The 19,212-nt window shown below is 46.1% G+C and overlaps 1 protein-coding gene across 3 annotated transcripts in view; it reads right to left on the minus strand.

Annotated features, from left to right (window-relative positions):
• The window catches only part of RTKN2 (rhotekin 2), a 106,280-nt gene that overhangs the window by 40,955 nt on the left and 46,113 nt on the right, over positions 1-19,212 (minus strand). For 2 of the 3 annotated variants that reach the window (XM_040563774.1, XM_040563777.1), the window contains exon 2: positions 11,081-11,255. In XM_040563774.1, the coding sequence (XP_040419708.1) occupies positions 11,081-11,255 (175 nt within the window). Of the gene's footprint in view, positions 1-11,080; positions 11,273-19,212 lie in introns of all 3 variants that reach the window. The other variant, XM_040563773.1, reaches the window with a different exon arrangement.

The raw sequence follows: 19,212 nt of genomic DNA on the forward strand, positions 1-19,212 counted from the left end.
GTTTTATGTTCTGTTTTTCGCTTCAGGTCTGTTACGATTTTTCCTAATTGATCTTGTACGGGCAAGTGGAAAGTCACTGGACCATTTAAATGATTTGCCATATTGAATTTGAAACAGGGAATAAGTGCTCTGAGAATATTGCAAATCTAAAGATAAACTCCTACATGAGAAAAATGTGACAGAAATCCCTTTCCCTTTGTTATCCAGAGGCCAACCATCTATGTGTGGGAGAGCAGACATAAGCTGCTTCTGATAATAATCTCCCAATAAAAGTGAGAGATTCTCCAGCTAGCTCAACAACAGGGTTGCTGTCTGAAGGTGGATACAGGGTATTTGCAGATGGTCTTCATTTTTTATTTTTTTTTCATACAATTTAGAGTATCTCTGCAGACCACAACTCTTGGCAAACAGTCTCAGCCTGAAATGAGTTTGCAGTTTGGGCTGTTTTCTTTCCAAGTACTGGTATACAGGCATCTAAGGAGTGAAAAGTGGCAGAGCTATATGGTCTCAAGGCTGAGCAACATTAGCTACCCTCTGGGCAGCCAGAGGCGCTCACGATCCCTCTGCATAGTATTGCTAAGGCAGTAAATAGTGACCGTCCCTTGGCAGGCACATTTCGAGCTGACAGCTGTCATCCCAAATAACTGAGGCACAGTAGGTCATGTCTGGTAGGCAAAGTAAGACCACAGTGAATCAAACGCTATTTCTTTGCACTTCACACACACGGATTGTTTTGATCCTGTCTCAGGGAGGATATTCACAGGGGCATGGGTAGGAATCTGTAGTTTCCTGCAAACTCTTACTTCGCCCTGAGAAAAGTTTCTCATCAGTATGCCATCGGTTTGTGTCAATAGTTTCTCAGTTATACTTAGGGCTATAACCGTCTATAGTTTTGTAATTCTTCCTGCCTTGCCATAAAGCTATGATTTCTTCTGCATTTTTCTAAGTCTTGAGTTGGGTACTAGCTGTATTTGTCATGCAAGACAGACCAAGAAAGAGCCCAAACAGGAAGGATTAAGGGAAATTCAGAGCAAGAAAACTCAGTTAAAACCAAATAATGTATCATTACTATCAGCATACTTTTTAAAAGGCACATAACAACCATTTGCAGGTGGAAATTTCTATCAGAAGTTTTAAGCCTCTGGTCCTCAAGGAAAACATCACTTATGTTTTAACATCAGCTGTGTCCTATTTCTCACCAAAACAGATCACAAGAAACCATTGAGCAATCATCTGCTCAAGTGCTTATATTAAAGAAATACATCCATAGAGATTAAAAAAAAAAAAAAAGGATTTAACTTTTTAGAACTGCCAGTTTCCCATTGCAAGAGTTCCCGGTCCCCGCGTCTCCACCAAAATTTGCCCCAGCTCCCAGCTCTGCTATTGCTTTGTCCTGCCACCCATAGTCTGAGCCAGGCAGTGCTCTCCTGGTGGTGTACTGAGGAGGCAGGAGGCCAGATGGAGGGCAGGGGGCTGTATGCTGGCTTTGTTTGTTTCGCTGTGGTTTGCTTCCTTGGCGCAGTCTGGAGAGCGTTTCCCTCTCCCCTCAGAGTGCCACAGAAGTGTGAAATAGCTTACCTCCACGAAACCCCAAAAGAGACAAAATGAAAGAGGAAGGGTTTGTCATGGCACTGCAGATGCTGGGACCTGGCACAAGGACATAAGGCTGTTCTGGGGAACAAACCCGGGTCAGAGACGGAGCCGTTTAGAGAGGTGACGATTTTTTTGTTGAATCACTCAACTGTTTGATCAAAATTGTCCATTTGCACATAAGAGGGACCAAAATATCTTTTTCCTGAGGTACAAAGATCTAAGGGCAGAAAGTTCCTGCAAAGCAAACCAGGTCCTGTGAATTCCTCACAGCCAAAGTGAAGGGCAGGACACGTTCCTAAAGCCCACTACGATTTCACTGTAGGATGTGTCCAGCTATTTTTTCTGTTACTTCAGATACTTTTGAAGTCAAAATAAAGGAATGGAATTAAATTGGGCTATGCCTATCCTCTGTTCAATGTGAGAGGCAAACATTTCTGGCTAGTAATAGCATTATGTGTTTAATAGGACAACCCATTTTTATTCACCGCTATGAAAAAACAGGGGTTGAGTAGCAAATATAAGTAACTACATTTCACCCGAGGTTGGTTTGTTGGAGATTTCTATCATCCTTCTAACCATTTCATGGTCTGTTAAATGAGCTGAGACAACAATTCATGTCACTGTTAGCATTTTAAATTACAAATAATGGTAACAATAAATAGCACCTCGTGTTTTTACAGACAATTTAATCTGGAAGAATAAAAATAACTAGCTATGCCTGGATGCATGTATGAGTTATACACATGCATATATTTACTGCCTTATTTCAAAAACCAATTTGAGTTCTTGGAAGCCGTTTCTAGCACTTGATGCTATCTGCGTGTTTGTACAGTATCATTGAAGTGGAATCATGTTGTTTAAAGTGGAATCAACAAACAGCAAATAATTTTTTCATAACAGGTTCTTTAAGCAGCTAATGCAAAACCAGGCTGGAAGTTATCCAGGTGTGATCTGGGACACCGAGGATCACCTTTTTAAGGTAACTCACAGATATGTTTGTGCAAACACCGTTTGTGCAATAACATCCGCAATAAGCAGCTTTAACCAACAAATGAATTTACGCTTTCTCTTAGTCCTTCCCTATTTGGGAATGTCTTCCCTGACCCCATCCATCAGCAATCTCTGCAACTCTGAGTCGTCCTACTTACATCTATATGCATTAGACTTTGTGGGGGAAAACACAAGTAAAAGCAAGCCATTATCTAACACAAAGACCACTTTCATTTTATTGTTAATACCTCGGGACACTCGCACTACCTTCTCAATTTTTTTAATTTACCGCTACTCTGCCATACAGCCTCTTCCAGACCTGTACCAATTTCCACCTGTAAAACGCCAGCCCAGGAGAGTTTCAAAAGGCACAAGGGGGCTTCAGCTCCTAGGCTGCCCTCTGTGCCTCTCCAAGTCTTTCCCCAGACACGCAGGAACAGCATGCCTCACTCCACACCTGTAGCAAGGGATACATTCCTTCGCACACACGTGTGTTACATCTGCTGGCCACGCAGACAAGTAAATGCTCTTGCTGAGTTCATTTAAATAGACGATTGGCACTGACAGTCATTGAAGCACCCAGAACTTTGGTGGCAGCCCTCATGCAGTCAGCACACACATCGCCAATCTGATGAACAGGTTTTACTCATCAGCACCCCAGTCGCACAATTTTTTCGACATTCCTTCTAAAATGTCTCACTAACTAGCATCACTAAGTTGGTGGAGAACAAAAACATTTTTTACCATTTTAAGGGTAATAACTCCCACGTATAATTGGCACCATATTGGTTTATGTGCAGCTAACTGAATTTTACTGGCACTCATTTCCATCGTTGGCTAGAAAGCAAGCAGCCTTCTCCAGGCTACATCTCTGAGCATTCAGACTTTTGTGCCTGTACTAGAAGGGAAGAATCTTTCCATTGTTACTAATAGTTTCACCTCTGGGCATTTCTAAACTAAAATTACTGATCTAACTAAATAGCCTGTTTAGGATAAAATATTTCAACAGAGAATGGGAAGCTGAAAATGTGCCCTAGCTCAGATCTTGGGTAGAACGTCAGCATTCAGGTAAGCCTTGAAGAGAAGCACGGGGGAATACTTCACCTTCTGGAAAGGCTCACATGAGTTTAACATATGGATTAGCCCATTACTCAGGAGATGAGAACAAGCCCCATTTGGATGGGATCAATTCAGGTTTCATTCCTGCTCTGTGTGGGAGGGTCTGTGGCTACAAATTATGTAGCTAACCCCCATCTGGGTGCAAGAAATTTGAAGAAAAGACAAAATGCACCCCACCGCAATACTACTATTTTTTCCTTTGGTCAAGACACGTTCAGTTTCCAGTCTCACACTGAGCCAGAATCATCTAGTCACACAGCCTTCAGAACCTACTGCCTGAAAGAGAAGTTTATGTGAAAACATCTGTTTTCAGTAATCTTGTTATATATCAGCTGTCACGTATCCTTCAAATTACGTGTTCTCATGTTTTCATTGCAGGTGTGGCAATGGCAGTTCCCAGGGCTGCACCTTTTATTTATACAATTTTTCCAAGGATACTTTTCTTGTAGAATTGGCTACAGCACAGTGTTGCCTGTTTGCTACCTGCCCTATTTTTAGACCTCAGAAGTTCACTGCACTTTTTAACCTTTACGAATGAGAATGTCATCGCCTTCAGAGCCTTCTTTTGAAAAGAATCTGCTTTGTGCATAAAACCATTAGCTGAACCTACTCACTTGCCCACAGTCCATGCCTTCAAAGTGGTAAGTATTAAAGGTAATGTTTCACGTTGCTCTGAGCACTGCAGCTTTAGGATCCACAAAAGGTAGTATTCATTATAACAAAAAAATGTCCTTTGAAAGACAATGAACTAATTTTGCATTACACAAGACTTTATTTTTACATATATCAGAAGTAAGAAAAGGCGCATTTCTGCAGCAAGCGAGAGCCCTAATGCTCCCACAATACATTCCGGCTGGATGAGAGCAGGGCTGCGATGAGAGACAAATGACACATGCCTTCACACTGGCCCCATGTGCCCTGGTGAATTTCACCCTGTGTGTCTAACAAATTTCTGTCAATAACATATGCAGTCTACTGTGGAAGTGGCAAAGCACTTCAAACCAGCCGTGCAGCCATGTTGCTCTTCTCGCCCACTTTGGGCTGTTGCTTGACTACAACACAAATACTGAACATTGCCAGCAAAGCTAACACACCAGAGAGAAGCACTCTCTTTTCATCTCACTCATGCTTAGGAACTAGCAAGCATTCTGTACTTTCCTTTTTCCTTTTAAGTCCACCCCTTTATTGTAGATCACGTCCTCCTTCTCTCCATCATATAGGAAGCCCGTTGGCTTAAACAAGCCCCTCTCCAGTTGCTTTGAAAGCCCCATTAAGTCCCCCCACTCAGTGTCCTGTCCAGGTGCAGGAACCTCCAGCCTACCCGTCCTCCTGCCAGCAGGCCAATGGTAGGTCCCCCCAGACCTTTACATGGAATGCAAACTAGAAAATGAATTGCTTGTATAATATCCAAAAGGAGGAGAAAAGAGGAAAAAAGCTGTCCATAAGCATCCGATAAAATCAATATACTTTCCAATGATACTAAAGACACAGGTCTGAATTATCTTCTGCATTCCTATGTGATATTTGATGTCTATCTCTGCAGGGCCAGGTGGAGGCTTTGCGTGTTTGAATCAGTGTCAGTCGTCAGCTTGTTCTGCTCTGTTTTCATGATCTGTTGATTTAGGCTCTACTTTAAAGACAGATCCCTGACAATTCTGATGTGAGCTGCCATCACATGACCTTTAATGGATCTTTTGTCCATAAAAGAGGTGAAACATAGTTCTGCCACACTTTCTCCCTCCTGGAGAAATGTAATTTTCTCTTCCTCAGCATGTTCTCTATAGCCAGGGTATGTATCTGATACAGATGCACGAGCGTAACATTGCCACCCACCAGGACAATTCCCTAGTTGGCATTTGTAAGCAGATAAAAACACCCCAGCATTACCTTCCACAGCACAAGGGGATCCTTAAACAAGTACGAGAAAGGAACCACCCCTAAACAAAAGGCACTTGCGCTTCCTCTCTATGCCGATAAAGGAGAAGGGAATACCACTGCTTTAAAAGCAGCTGGCTCTCACCTCCTGGACAGCAGACATCGCTGCAGAAGGCGAAGAGCCCCCTCTGCCTGCAGTGCAGATGCTGGGGATGCGGCAGAACAGGGGAAAGAAAAGCACAGACCCACTGCTTCCTGCAGGGCTTAGGACTGCTCTCCCACGCGCTTGGATATGGCAGAGGACTGAATTTGCCACCGCAGCCTTTCAACGCTGTTCTTTTTATGTCTCTGCTTATGTAAACTGAAAACTTTTTAAATCCCAGCGCATAGGATTAGGCACCAAAGTGAGCTAATTAGGTATTAATGGCAATTCCCTGTCCTTCTTATGGCCTTTTTGGACACTTTTTTCAGTTGGGAAATCAATGTGATTTATTTCACGTGTAATTCCTCAAACGTGGAAGGCATTTGGTATGAACTTTTAAAAGCAGTGCTCCTTACCATCTGGTGTCCATTGCAGAAAGAACACCATCAGAATGAAATAGCTTGAAATTCCACTTTGATCCTGTGCTTTGTACTCTTCTTTGGAGAAAATGTCTATATTTTAATAAGTCCCAATGAGGGAAAGGCTTTGCTGTAGGGAGAAATCTTTCTTTAATGATACCCTGGCATGTTTTTTGCTGTCTTTCACTCTCTTTTTTTGAGTGGGGCAGCTTCAACCAAAAAGGAATGACCCCCTTCCTGCAGCAGATTGCCTCTCATTTCGAAAGAGCTCTAGGAACAGCAATTACTCTCTACCTTTTGGCTCTCTTCCATCAACTTTCAATGCATAAATCTGCTAGCTAATCCCACAATTAGTACCTGGACTATAATTCTCTTGCTGCTCAGAGCTGGCTTAAGCAAGCCCAGCGTGTTGTGGCCATATAAAACATCCTGTCCCGGCTGGAGAGCCATGTGAGGTTTGTCCCTCACTGCCACCAGGGATGTTCTGACCCTGTGCAGCTGCTGCTACTTGTGCCCGCAGACCAGACCTTGAGGTCTCCTGGTGCAGCCAGAGGTGCTGCTGCACTGCTGAGGATCTCAAAAGAGCACCAGCATGGGGAGCAGGGGAGAGGTAGCTTCGCTAAAAGGCTCAGCTCGTTCTGGTGCACATTGCAACTTACAGCTCAGACTTTCATCCCCCTAGGAAAAAGAGATGCAAACTGTGGCTGTTCCTGTCCTCGAGGGCCTCCTCCCCAGGGTTCAAGTGCCCCGGGACTTCTGCCTGCAGCAGGAGCAGCCTCCAGCATGGGGACAGGTTCAAGCACGGAGCTGCCATCAAAGAGCATGTGCTGCCCATTGGAGCATGTTTGGGACTGCTCATGCAGGATGTCCCCGTCTTCACATGGGAAAGAAGGCCCCAGCAGGGGAAGTATTTTGCAAAAAACCAAGCAGTGCCTCAACACAGCCAGGAACAGGCTCACAAGTTGGTGCTGCATCTATAGTTTGCCAGCTGTAGCTTTTGAGCCCATACAAATCTTCCGTGTTACAATGAGCACAGTACACAGTAACCCTGTTGGAAGGCAACCCAAACCGCCATGACCTGACAACTCTGGGTATGGACGAAGCAGTGCAAATCAACACACAAGAGAATGCTTTGTTTCATTTTTTAACCAGAAAAGCATGAATCAGTACAGGTAGAGAAGAGCAAAGTGAAACAACTCTCAGCTACAGCCAGGGGTGGCCTATGGGATTGCTAAGGAGTTCTGCAGAAAGGCTGGAAGCTGGTGCCAAACGTGGCCTGACAACCGCTACCAGACCGAGAGCACCCTCACAGCATGTGGCCTCTTGTTGCCGTGACAGCAAAACTCATTTGGAAACACAGATTTTACTTAAAAAAAAAAATCAAAAGAAAGTAAACTGACTTTCAATGATCAGATCTAAGGCTCCCCTAACAAGGGGAAGGCAACGCACTGGCCAGCACTGAGCAGCCATACAAAACCACGTGTACATTCCCGTTCTCTTCCTTTTGGTTCACTTTTGCTGCAAGGGCTGTGCCCCCCAGTTCTTATGCTAGAAATGCACCGCAGAAAGTCTTTTTCCTACTAGGTGGTATGAGTGTCTGTGGCAGTAACATAAACCTTGTTGTATGTTTGATACATCCTGAATTTATCTGCACACAAAGCTAATATGAATCCCAGTCCAAGGCACCACTATGGTAAAGGCCACTAAAATAATTCATACAAGTGTCAAAGGTCTTTCCTTAGACTAACTTTTTGTTTCCTTTCAACAAACAGAGAGAGGAGATAAATATTAAATGCAGATAAATTTCAGCATCTCGAAGTAACATGTGCATTTGTAGTTCATGCTCAAACACCACGAAAAACACTGCACTTTCCAGCATACAAATTAGCTGAACTGAAAAGGCATACCTATTTCAAGCACAGCTTTTACAGCAGAACAAGGGGACTGTGGTACTTGCCAGAGCCAAACTCAAAATCCCATCTGTATGCAGTGGTAATGGATGTGTCCTTGTGTGCGTGCATCTTTGCATACCTATGTATAGTTCAGTAAAACGTCCACAAGGAAACGCTGCACGGATTCATGTCTCCTGCAAACCGGCTAGATCACGCCATAAAGACCAGAGAGGGGAGTGTGGGCATGCCGGGGAGAGACAAAAATTCCTGACAACCCTTTTCAAAGCAAAGCTGTAAACAAACAAGGGAAAGCAGAGGCTGATGAATGTAGCCAGACTGATAGTAGTGAATCCAGCTCTACGCCACAAGAAAAAGCCCCCGCAGACATTTCAGCATTGTGAGCCTGAAGGGGAAAGTGGCTGCAAATAAAAACAAAACTGACTCACCTATTCTCCACATCTAGGATGGGGAAAAAATCGGAAGATAAACAACCAGAGTAACTCTTGAAAAGCAAACTGTTTTTTTTCAGCCACCTTCACTGAAGTGGAATTACCAGCCAAACAAAATTTACTTCACCTTTGAAATATGATTTTTAACCTTGTGAGCACCCTCAAAATAGGAAGAGGTCAACATATAATTTTCCAGCCAAAATCAGCAACTATGGGACCAGGCATGGCTGGTACAGATCACTACCTAAAAAAGCCGTATATTCTCAATACTCCCACCTTCCATGCAGCACCAGGCAGGTTGTTACATGCTAGCTTTATTTAAATAACTTTTATAACTCTGGAAGACTTATTGAAAAGTGTTTAAAGGGATCTTGAAAGAAAGAGATGCATACAAATAAACTGGATAACGCTCCCCCAGCACTTGGCAAAGTTTCAGAGATGAGTCATACATTATGGCTGTGTAAATCTGGGCTTCTGTGAGTGATAGTGTTGGGTTCTACCCACTCCGGATTTAAATCACAGGGAATGAAGCTCAGACATGTAATGGATGATGCATGTCCCCCAATGCAAAATGCACACTTGCTGATGCATCACAGGGAGATTGTTCCTCGACGAGTACTCAGAAGATGACTGCACCACACATCCAGATGGGAATATCACCTGGCTCCCTCAAAGCCATCAACATTTTCTATCCCCAGGACCATGATATAGTGATAGGACAAGGGGGAACAATTTTAAGCTAAAAGAGGGGAGATTCAGAATAGATATTAGGAGAAAATTCTTCACTTCGAGGATGGTGAGGCACTGGCATAGGCTGCCCAGAGAAGCTGTGGATGCCCCATCCCTGGGGGTGTTCAAGGCCAGGCTGGATGGGACTTTGGGCAGCCTGGGCTGGTGGGAGGGGTTGGAGCTGGACAATTTTTAAGGTCCCTTCCAACCCAAACCATTCCGTGATTCTATGAGGGCTCACATTATTGTCAGCTGGCAGGGAGAAATCAGCTCTTCTGGATCTGCATGGTGCCTCAGGTAGCAACCTACAAGGTACAATGAGAAAAGAAGGGGAAATGGCCACATTCAGACAAGGTTATACAGGACAAATAACTTGTGCAAAAAGTTGCAGCCTGGATGGTAGCCCACACACTTTAGAGATTAACTGAAGCTCTGAAATGCAATTCAAGTAACTTCCTTTGAGGTGCCATCTGGTGAATCATTTACTGGGAACGTCTTCATCACATCAAAGGCATCTATCAATGCAGTGGATTTTCTCAGTGTTTAGGACTCCTCCTGCACACTGCACTCAAGGAACAGATACATCAGCACAGAATTAAAGTTTGCTGCCATGCTTTCTCCCACTGTAATAAAAAAAGTCTGCAGCATGTTACCACCATGGCCTGAAGCACTAGATTTTAGCAGAGCGGTATTTCACTATTCCCTCAGAAAGGCTGTCACTCTACAGTCAGTCAGCCTTGCTCATGTTTTTGGAGATTTCTAAGAACAGGCACACATCGGTGGTACAGAAAAGTAAGCCGAGCAGCACGCACATGCCCCTGCTGCGGGGCAGCGTGCTCGGTCTGCCACCCGCAGCAGCTCTTTGCTCTGGGCACGGAAAACCCGTCGGTAATGCACTGCCCTGAGTCGGGAGAGCGCCCCGGGGCAGCGTTAGACGCGAAACTCTTCCTGGCTGCTAAATTTGGCTTCAGAGCGCCGGCAGCGCCCCGGGCACAGCGCCGGCTGCCCAAAGCGGGCGGGAGACCGGTCCGCGGGAGGGGTCGTCCCGGGTCCGTGGGGAGTCTGTGGGGCTGCCCGGCGGTCTGTCCGTCTGTCTCTCCGTCCGTCGTCCCGTCCCGTCCCGCCCCGCCCCTCCCCGCCCCGCGGCGCGGCGCTCGGCCTGATTTACGGCTCTGCTGCAAACGGCTCCCGCAGCGGCTCCGCTCCCGGCTCCGGCTCCGGCTCCGGCCGGGGGAGCGCGGCCGCGGGCGGCCACCTCGCGGCCGGGGCCCGGCCCCGCAAGCCCGGGCGGCCCAGGCGAGCGGAGCCGGGGCCCCGCGGCGCCCCCCGAAGTTTCCCAAGTTCGCCCCGCCGGGGCTGGCCAGGGATGCACCAGGACGGCCCGGAGGAGGGCGGGTTCCCGTGGCCGGAGCCGCTGTCCGGTGGCAGCCCGTGCCTGCCGTTCCGCTGCCCGCGCTGCGGGGAGCGCAGCCGGTTCCGGAGCCTGTCCTCCCTGCGGGCGCACCTGCAGCACGGCCACGGCTACGAGGAGCGGCGAGCCCCGGGCAGGGGCAGCCTGCTCTTCCCGCTGGGGGACGCGGGGCCGGGCTCGCCGCCGGAGCCCTGCGCCCAGGGCAGCCCCCTGAGCCGCAAGGCGCCCTTCGCCGCCTTCTGCGACGCCTCGAGCGAGGGGCGGCTGGAGCCGGAGGCGGACAGGCCCGTCCCCTGCCTCGCCGGCTATGTGCCCGCCGGCTCGCCCGGAGAGCAGGCGTCCAAAGCCGGCCTCCCCGCCGCCGACCCCAAAGCCTCCTTCGAGGCGCACGTCAGGGAAAAGTTCAACAGGATGGTGGAAGCCGTGGACAAGACGATAGAGAAGCGAATCGACAAGCTTACCAAAGAGCTGGCCCAGAAAACGGCGGAGCTGCTGGAGGTGCGGGCGGCGTTCGTGCAGCTCTCCCAGAAGAAGCAGGAGGTGCAGCGGCGGGAGCGGGCGCTGAGCAGGCAGGTGGACGTGGCGGTGGAGATGATCGCGGCCTTGAAGCAGCGCCTCACCGAGTCCGAGGAGGAGCTGCACAGGAAAGAGGAGTAAGTGGAGAGCGAGAGCTGGTGGCTTGGCACGGGCCTGCCACGCTCCTGGGGCAGTGAAAGCCTCGGGGGGAGCAGAAAGGGGACGGTTCAGTCACTTGCTGATTGTAAATGGGCCTGGCGTCCGACCCCGGGTGGTGACTCCATTTCTAGAGACGTAGCCCCCGTGGCTGTGTCCCCAGCAGGTAAGGCACAGCTCCTCTGAGCAGCGGCTTTGGGGAGCAGCAGCTCTCTGATCACTAACTTTTACGTTTTCTTATGCCTGTGTGGCGACCCTGCTTTCATGGGGTAGAAGCAAGTGTAAGCTATCATCAGCACGTAATCTGATTTACACTGACACCTCTAATCTGTTACCTTTTAAAGAAGGTTGGATAAGTGCTGGAGGAAATATGTAACAAAACTGAGCAGTGCCTCTTCCCTGAAATCACCCCGCTGCCTGAGGGGGTGCCTGTGCAGGCAGATGGCCTTCTCCTGTGCCGCAGCAAAGCCCTGCTGGAGATGGTGCTAAAAGGCCATGCTAAGTAGGTGTTTGAGGTAGACACAGCACTAGGAACCTGGAGTCACTTAGAGGGCATGGGAACCAGCCGCCAGAGTCATTCTGACTAACCCAGCCCATCTTAAAAATATGCTCATGATGCATCCATTAAAAATGTAGTGATAGCTAATATATTATTTATACATGAACTACTTAGTCTATTCAGCACTTGCTGAAACCTTTCAGGCTTTTTGGAGCAGCACAACTTATTTTAGAGGAATGCAAATGAAGAGCATTGGTAATGGAGTGCCTCCAAACTAATTCACAAGCTTACAAAGGGAGATGCTAGTTGCCATGACGCTGATCTTAGAAGAAATAAGGAAGGTGGTGTAGGAGTTCAGTGTAGGAAGTTTGGAGGGCTTTCATCGTTCCTTCCTGCAGTCTAAGGACTAAAAAGAAAAGATGCTGATGGCTCCTCCATCAGTAGGAGTCATCTACAGTGAGACAGTGCAATTGATATCCAGGAGAGGGGATAGATATTCAGCACTTCTGATTTCTGAAATATTAGGTCAACTTCATGGACAAGAAGATTCAAGGACTCAAGATGAAGCTAAAGGTAATAGTGGAACTGAGAGAGAGATGCTGGAAGGAGGCTGTGAAGACATGTAACTTACAGTTTGAAGTAGTTTTGATATTCCCATCTAGCCAAATTCCCCCTATGGGCTCTGTCACAGCGTGACTCATCCTACTTCTTCTAGAAGAGTATCTAAGAGTGGGAGGAATTGCTCTGTGGAGGTCCTTCTTCCCTCTGCAGCCTAGGGAGGGACCTCAGGTAAGCAGATGTTGTAGGCAAGATGCTGAACTTGGGATATCTAAAATGAGGCACGAATTGTGCCCCACACAAAATCCCTGAGAATGCGTGTGGGAGAGGAGTCGTGCAACACCAGCAGCACCTCATTGTAGCGCCAGCTGGGGCTCATTCGCCCCCTCCCTGCCCTGCATCTGGAGCTGGGGTGAGGCAAGGGGATAGAAGGGAGGGTGCCCTGACCTCTCGGCTCCTTGCGTTGCCATTTCAGTACAGAGCACTGTCAAGGCACTCTGAGGAGGCTGGGAGATCAGGCAGGGAGTGAGAACAAGTAGTGTTCACAGAAAAACTGATTTTTCTTGTTCTAACGGCTTCTGCATCCCCCATCTTGGGGGACAGCAAGGGATACAGCCATAGAAAACTGTACGGTACGGCATCCTCCTAATTCAAGCATCATTGTATAATTAGGAAATTGAGAAGGAAGGTAGATATAAATAATGCTTTGTAAAAGCAGGACTGATATTTCTATGGGCAGCTTTTTGACTCTGAGTCTCTAAAAATGTCCAGGACACTTAGTTTTGTGCCAATAGCAGGGAAGCTCTTCATGGTATGTAGCGGTAGAGGGGGGAAAAGAAAGGATTTTCATGGCTCTGGTAGTGACAGTGTCACTTGTTTGGTTTTCTCTTGGACCACTGGTAAATTTTGAGACCTGTCTATATATTCATCCCTCTGTGTGTTCAGAAACTTACTTACTTGGTGTGCTGAAATGACTTTCTCCTTCAAAAAGGAGGATCTCAGCTTTGGCTTTGATTTCTGGAAGAAGTCCAGATGATTAGAAAGCCAAACAAGACTGCTTAATGGAAATTGCAGAAGCAGGAGTTCTCACTGCAGATTGTGAAAAGTCAAAGGCAGCCCTTAGGGACTGCTTTGATACTCACTGACCTTCAGAAACGAATGCTTTCACCAGTTTCTTTGAACTGTATTTTTTTTCTATGAGCAACCTTGTGAATATGGATAACTTTTCCAGAAGTAGTATTGATATTGATCCACTATAGCTGAAAACTTGTTCCTCTGTCCTCTTTGAAAGAGGAAAAAGAAGACACTTTCTTCCCAGAAATATCTTTGTCACCCTTTTTCAAAGGAAGTAAAGGAAAGCAGTCTTCCTTTGGGTTCTGAATGGTTGTTCCTACTATCAGACATCAGGAATAGGGTGCATGTGAAAACCAGAAAAGGGTTATTACCAATATGCACTTACAGATCTCAGAGACTGAGATAGGGCTACTCGAGATCAGTCTGTGGGTTTAAAAAAGAAATCTTGTAAAGAGGAAAGAAATTCTAGTCCAACTCTTAGATAAGGTCACAAAAACTCTTCTTTAGAGGCTTTTCTAGAGAAAAAGTTAGCAACTGATATGGAGATGAGTTGTGAAGGGTAGGACAGGTGGAGGTACCACACTAACTATAGTAATACATAGTTAAAGCAGTAGTACTCTAGGCACAGAAAAGTCCTGGAGCGGGTGCTATTGTGTCACTTACTTTCATCAAACTTAGAAAGTTGAACGGCCAAAGCTTTTTTATTTTATTATTATTATCTGGGGAGCAGAGGATGTCCTAGAGAAGCAAGCACAGCTACTAAAGACAAGTCCCAGTTTACCAATCTGCCTTAGTTGGACCCTGAACAGTTTTGGTGAACGATGGCCACAGCGTCAAGCCTTCAGCAGAGCTGTTGAGCAAACAAATGATTTAATTAGAAAATGTGCCATGAAAGGGATTATTCAATGTCTGATGAAGGAGAATGCAACTCAGTGTGAGCACTGTGATGTTAAAGCTAACACAGGAGCCTTCCCAAAGGGAATAAGATTGTGTTGAATAAGATAGCAAGAAAACCATTGAAAATAAAACCAGTTATGAACTCCTTCTAGAGGACACCTAGAGGCTTGTTTCTGGAAGTCATGTAAAAACAATGAAATGGCAGAGTTTGATTTTTTTTTTTTCTTCAGTGGGTCTAAACAGGGTATTTGAAGTTACAGGCTTCAGTGGTGACTTAATTTCACTTTGCCTCCTAATTATAGGCCAAGAGCATACATGTAGTAAGTTGTCATATCTCTGACAGTAGTTTCTTTAATCAATCTATTACATCTGTTTTAAGACCGTCTGGTCATGCCTCTGCTCTGGCATAGCCTGCAATAAAAGGGTTATTTCAGAATAGCTATTGTGGTGAGTGGTTATTTTTTCCACTGGCTTCACCTGAAATTTGCAATTATTGGAACTATTTGTTCAAATAACAGCTTGACAGTGGGATTAAGAGCTGGCTTTTAAAGATCACTGCAATTTGTGCTTCTTTAAAATAACAGCTTGCCTTTAAATATGAGTATCACTTGTACAACAAACCAGTTTTGCTTTTGATGACCACAACTAGTTGTTGGGTTTCCACCCTTGGTTTCAGGGGGTCCTGCTCCCTCTTCCCCATGTCCTTTTATCTTCCCACTCAAGCCATTGCTCCCCCCTCAGCTGCACTGGTTCAAGTGTAGCATGACTAGCCCACAAAATGGGTATGGGAATTAAAGCATTTTAATCCTCACAGTGTCACCCCAGTAAGCTCAGGGCTCAGATCTAGACCACAACCCAGCAAATGGGTGCAACTGATAGGACAGTAACTTTCTGAGAGGAGGAGGTGTGAACCTCTTAAATCAAATGTGCTGGTAGTGGTGTAGGAATGTGAAACCACAGCCTAATGAGCAACAGATACCAGCCTTCAGGCAGAGAAGCCAAAGGGATGATGGATCTGGTCAGCAGCCTTAATACTTAATGAATGTTCATATTTTAAATAGTTTCTCAAGTAAATGGAAACTTGCTTTGGTAGGAACTTCCCCGTCTTTAGGTAAAATAACAAAATAATTTGTTTCTCTATCCATTTTAGGCAAAGTGCAATTCTGTAAAGGGATTTGATGCTTGGGTGCAGAGTCTGCCCAGAGCCTCATGCCTGTCTCCACCTACGAAGCAGTTGCAGGTGTCAAAGTTGCTGTAAATAGTCCTGGGACCAGCGATATGTATCTGTAGGAGGGTTTGGTTGCAATGTGTGAAACCATTATCCCTTGTCAGTTGTTAAGGAGCTGGAGCTGTCCCAACCTCTGCATCTACTCCGTGTATCACATGTTTATCTGCTGAAAGCCAGGCGAACACTAAGGGCATCCGCAGGGTCCACACGCCAGCAACTGCCCTGGTAAACAGGAACTGCAGCTCACTAGTTCTGCAGGGACCACCCTGTGATCTAGTGGTGAAGGCAAAAGAATAAATTTCACCTAGGCTGCTATGATTTACGACTTTATTTACCACATCTGACACTGCGTTTGGGAAGAGCTCTTCTCTGTCTGTCTGGCAGTCTGGGCACCTCCTGCTCCTCTCAGACATCTCCCTTGTCTGTTTGTCTTTCTCTCCAGTTTTTCCTCCCCGATGCCACAAACTGCTGCCAGTTAAATGTGCTCTCTGGGAAGGAGCAGTCGTCCCTCCTTCTAAAAGTTTCTGCATGATGGAGGTTGCAGCACCCAAGACAGAGCTGCTGCTTCTCCCTGCTGCCCAGTCATAGTGCTTCAACAGACCATTATGCTATACAATGTATGTTAATATTAGTATTGCATACTGTAAGCAAACAGGATAAATCACTCTGCTGCCCATTACAGAAATTTACAGACGTCCGAGCTGCACTGAGCATCATCTAGTCCACGCAGAGGATGCAGTGCCAGGACCTACCGCTTATGGTGCTACAGCGAGGACCAGGGTGGCGCTGAATGAGAAGAGGCAGGAGGCTGCAGGCTGACAGAGCAGAGAGCAAACGGGAGCAGAGGAGAGTGGGAAAGAAGTGCTTCTGAGAGCAGAGGGGCTCCAGGGGAGCTAACAGCTCTGCATAACCTTTCCTTAATATAGCAGCAGCACTCCAGATGTAGAATGATCAGCATAGGGTAGCAGAGACCTCCAAACAGAAAGAGCAGTGCTTCCAATCTGAGCCAGGCTTTAATAAATGAGTCCTCTTTCAGGTGAGTGCTGCTGATGAGGCTGTTCTGTAAAGATACTGAGCCCAGCAGGCCTGTGCTGCTGTGCTCTCTGTTTTATACCTCCACCAAGTGGGTCCTGTAATACTCGCATGCCCACCTTCCCTCGACTTCATTAGGAGTCATTATCTGACCTGCTGGGAAGATCCATCTTTCCACAATATCAGAGCACAAAGTAAAAGATGGAAATCATTGCATAACATTCACCCAAAATTTGGCAGAGGCCTGGAGAAATAAATTGAAAGTAAATAAGATAAGCACAAAATCATCACATCTATTAAAAATAGATACTAGAGGTAGGACTGGAGAGAGAGGGTTATCACTATTGGTAGGAAACGTCTGTGCACACTACAAGACAATAAAGGCAATTAAACGGATAAACAGTGGCTGCAGAGAAGCTGCACAAGTTCTTTGAGCCGTTTCCCTATTGTTCTTGGGGGGAGGAGGGTAAAAATTCTTCTGGGAGCTTCCTTCGGGTAACCAAGGCACAGCAGTGGCGCAGAGTGAGCTCTCTGAGGAAGAGGTTGTGGAGCAAGTAGGCTTATTAGCAATTGCTCCTCGGGGCTTGGTGGTGTTCAGAGAGATTTGAATAAAGTGGAAACAAATAAAGTACCTGAACTAACAAAAGTGCTGCTTACCAGGACAAGGCGTGAGACTGAGCCCTAGTGGGTGGCCGTATTCTGGCTCCTGTCTTCACAGAAGGAATTTATGGAGTGGTTGTACAATTTCAGCACAAAGGAAAAGTTTTATATAAAAGTTATTAAAGGCAGATTCATAGATTGTATCGAGGCATCTGAACAAACAAAGAAAAACGATGGATACATTTTTCCTTTTTTTTTCTTGCTATCCTACGGATAACAAAATGGTACTACTGCTGCTAGTAACAGTTCCTACAAACAGTGGCTTGTAGGATGCCAAGTTACCTTGAGTAGTCTAGAAAGCAAGGAGAATACTAGGGAATTTATTGAGTCTATGTGCCTGTTCTCCTGAGAGTGATCCAAGTCTTCCAGAAAAAAATCCCGTTTACCCCCATCTCCCTATGTGCAGCTCACTAACTACATGTTTGTAGGAAAGGAAAATTCATGGGTGATATATTTATGCAATGGAGCAGGAGATTAATGAATGCTTTTTAATTACCTTTACTGGCACCATTACAAATATTAGCATTCATGAAACTATCAGCCTTCTAAAAACAAATGCCAGGCCCTTGATGTGATGCTTGTGGCCTCCAGCTACAGCGGAACACACAAGCTGGCTGCATGGCCATGGCAGGGACGTGCTGGTGGTGTCCCAGGCTGGCCAGTCCCTGCTTTGCCCCAGTGCTTCTGCTAGAAGGCTGCGTGCAGCTCACCTTCCTTCCCCAAAGGAGGGATTTAGAGCCAACCTGGTAAGTTTCTGTCCTTTGAGCTTCCTGTCCACTGCAAAAGAGTAACCTGTGGCAGTGCCATGGGCTTGGTAAATCCAGAGTAGCTTCATGAAGTTAAAGGAGTTAGTGCTGTAAGTGATGTGAGAACAAAGCCCTCAGTGTGACCTTACTGAGTTTAGATTTGCTTCCTCCTCGGCATCCTTCAGTGGCTTTTTATTACCAAGTCACTCTGAGCAGTCACAGAAACTACAAAGCCTTGAAATGGGGGTTTAACAAACAAGGTACCTCTCAGTTTCTTCAGCCAGACTTCGTGGGTAAGTTCATAGAAACTAACCTTCATGAATGTGCTCATCCAAGTAATACGTGCTGGTCTTTAGCTCATTCATGCCACTAGGATCAGCCATGTAAACAGCCTACTGATGCACTCTGCTATGGCTTAGAGCAGGCAGATGCAGCTTGAAGTTTAAGTGGCAGATTTCCATAGCTGACCACTTAGGCCTAACTTCGTAAGACAAAACCAGCTCACTTAAAATAATTATCTACAACTATGCTGAGTTAAAACAATCTTTGATGAAATGCAGAGAACATTTGGATTTGTTATAAACAAGCAAAGCTTTGAAAGGCTATTACTGCTACAAAATGTTTCCTAGTTTCGGCTTAAAATGCTTATTTCTCAGGCGCTGTATTTCTACCGAACAATCATGCCCTGTTTCATTTGGCAAGCGTTGATTCTTCCAACTCCCACACCCTGAGTTTTGTACAGAGCAAAAATTAACATGGCTTCACTGGCAGAGCAGGAACTGTTTATCCAGGCATTTAGTAACTGGGGAAATCCTGCATGCTCAGATTTGCCATTTTCTGTAATACATGGCTGGCTGTATCCAAACATTTCCCGCCCAGAACTCCTGAAATGAGAGGCCCAAATAGTAGCTCACTTACCACCACGAGTATGCAGAGCCCTTCAGAATGAGCTCCGTCTCCATACATAGCTGGGACCTTTCACAGTCAGCAGCGCTATTTGTTGCTTCCAATTGTGCTACCAGACAAGAAGCATTTCTAAACTCCTGACCTAAAACTTGGTCTTCCGACACACTTACTCCTTGCTCAATGATCTCTAGATTCTCCCTTAATCTCCTGTGCTCCCACTAGCTCCAGCTCATAGCGCTGCACTTTGAAGTACTTGCAGGATTGCAGCCAAAATGGAGCTTAATGGCCACAGTAGCTCTTTTAAGTTAGGAACTACCACAG

The sequence above is a fragment of the Cygnus olor genome, chromosome 7, assembly GCF_009769625.2.
Source record: "Cygnus olor isolate bCygOlo1 chromosome 7, bCygOlo1.pri.v2, whole genome shotgun sequence".
Taxonomy (NCBI): Eukaryota; Metazoa; Chordata; class Aves; order Anseriformes; family Anatidae; genus Cygnus; species Cygnus olor.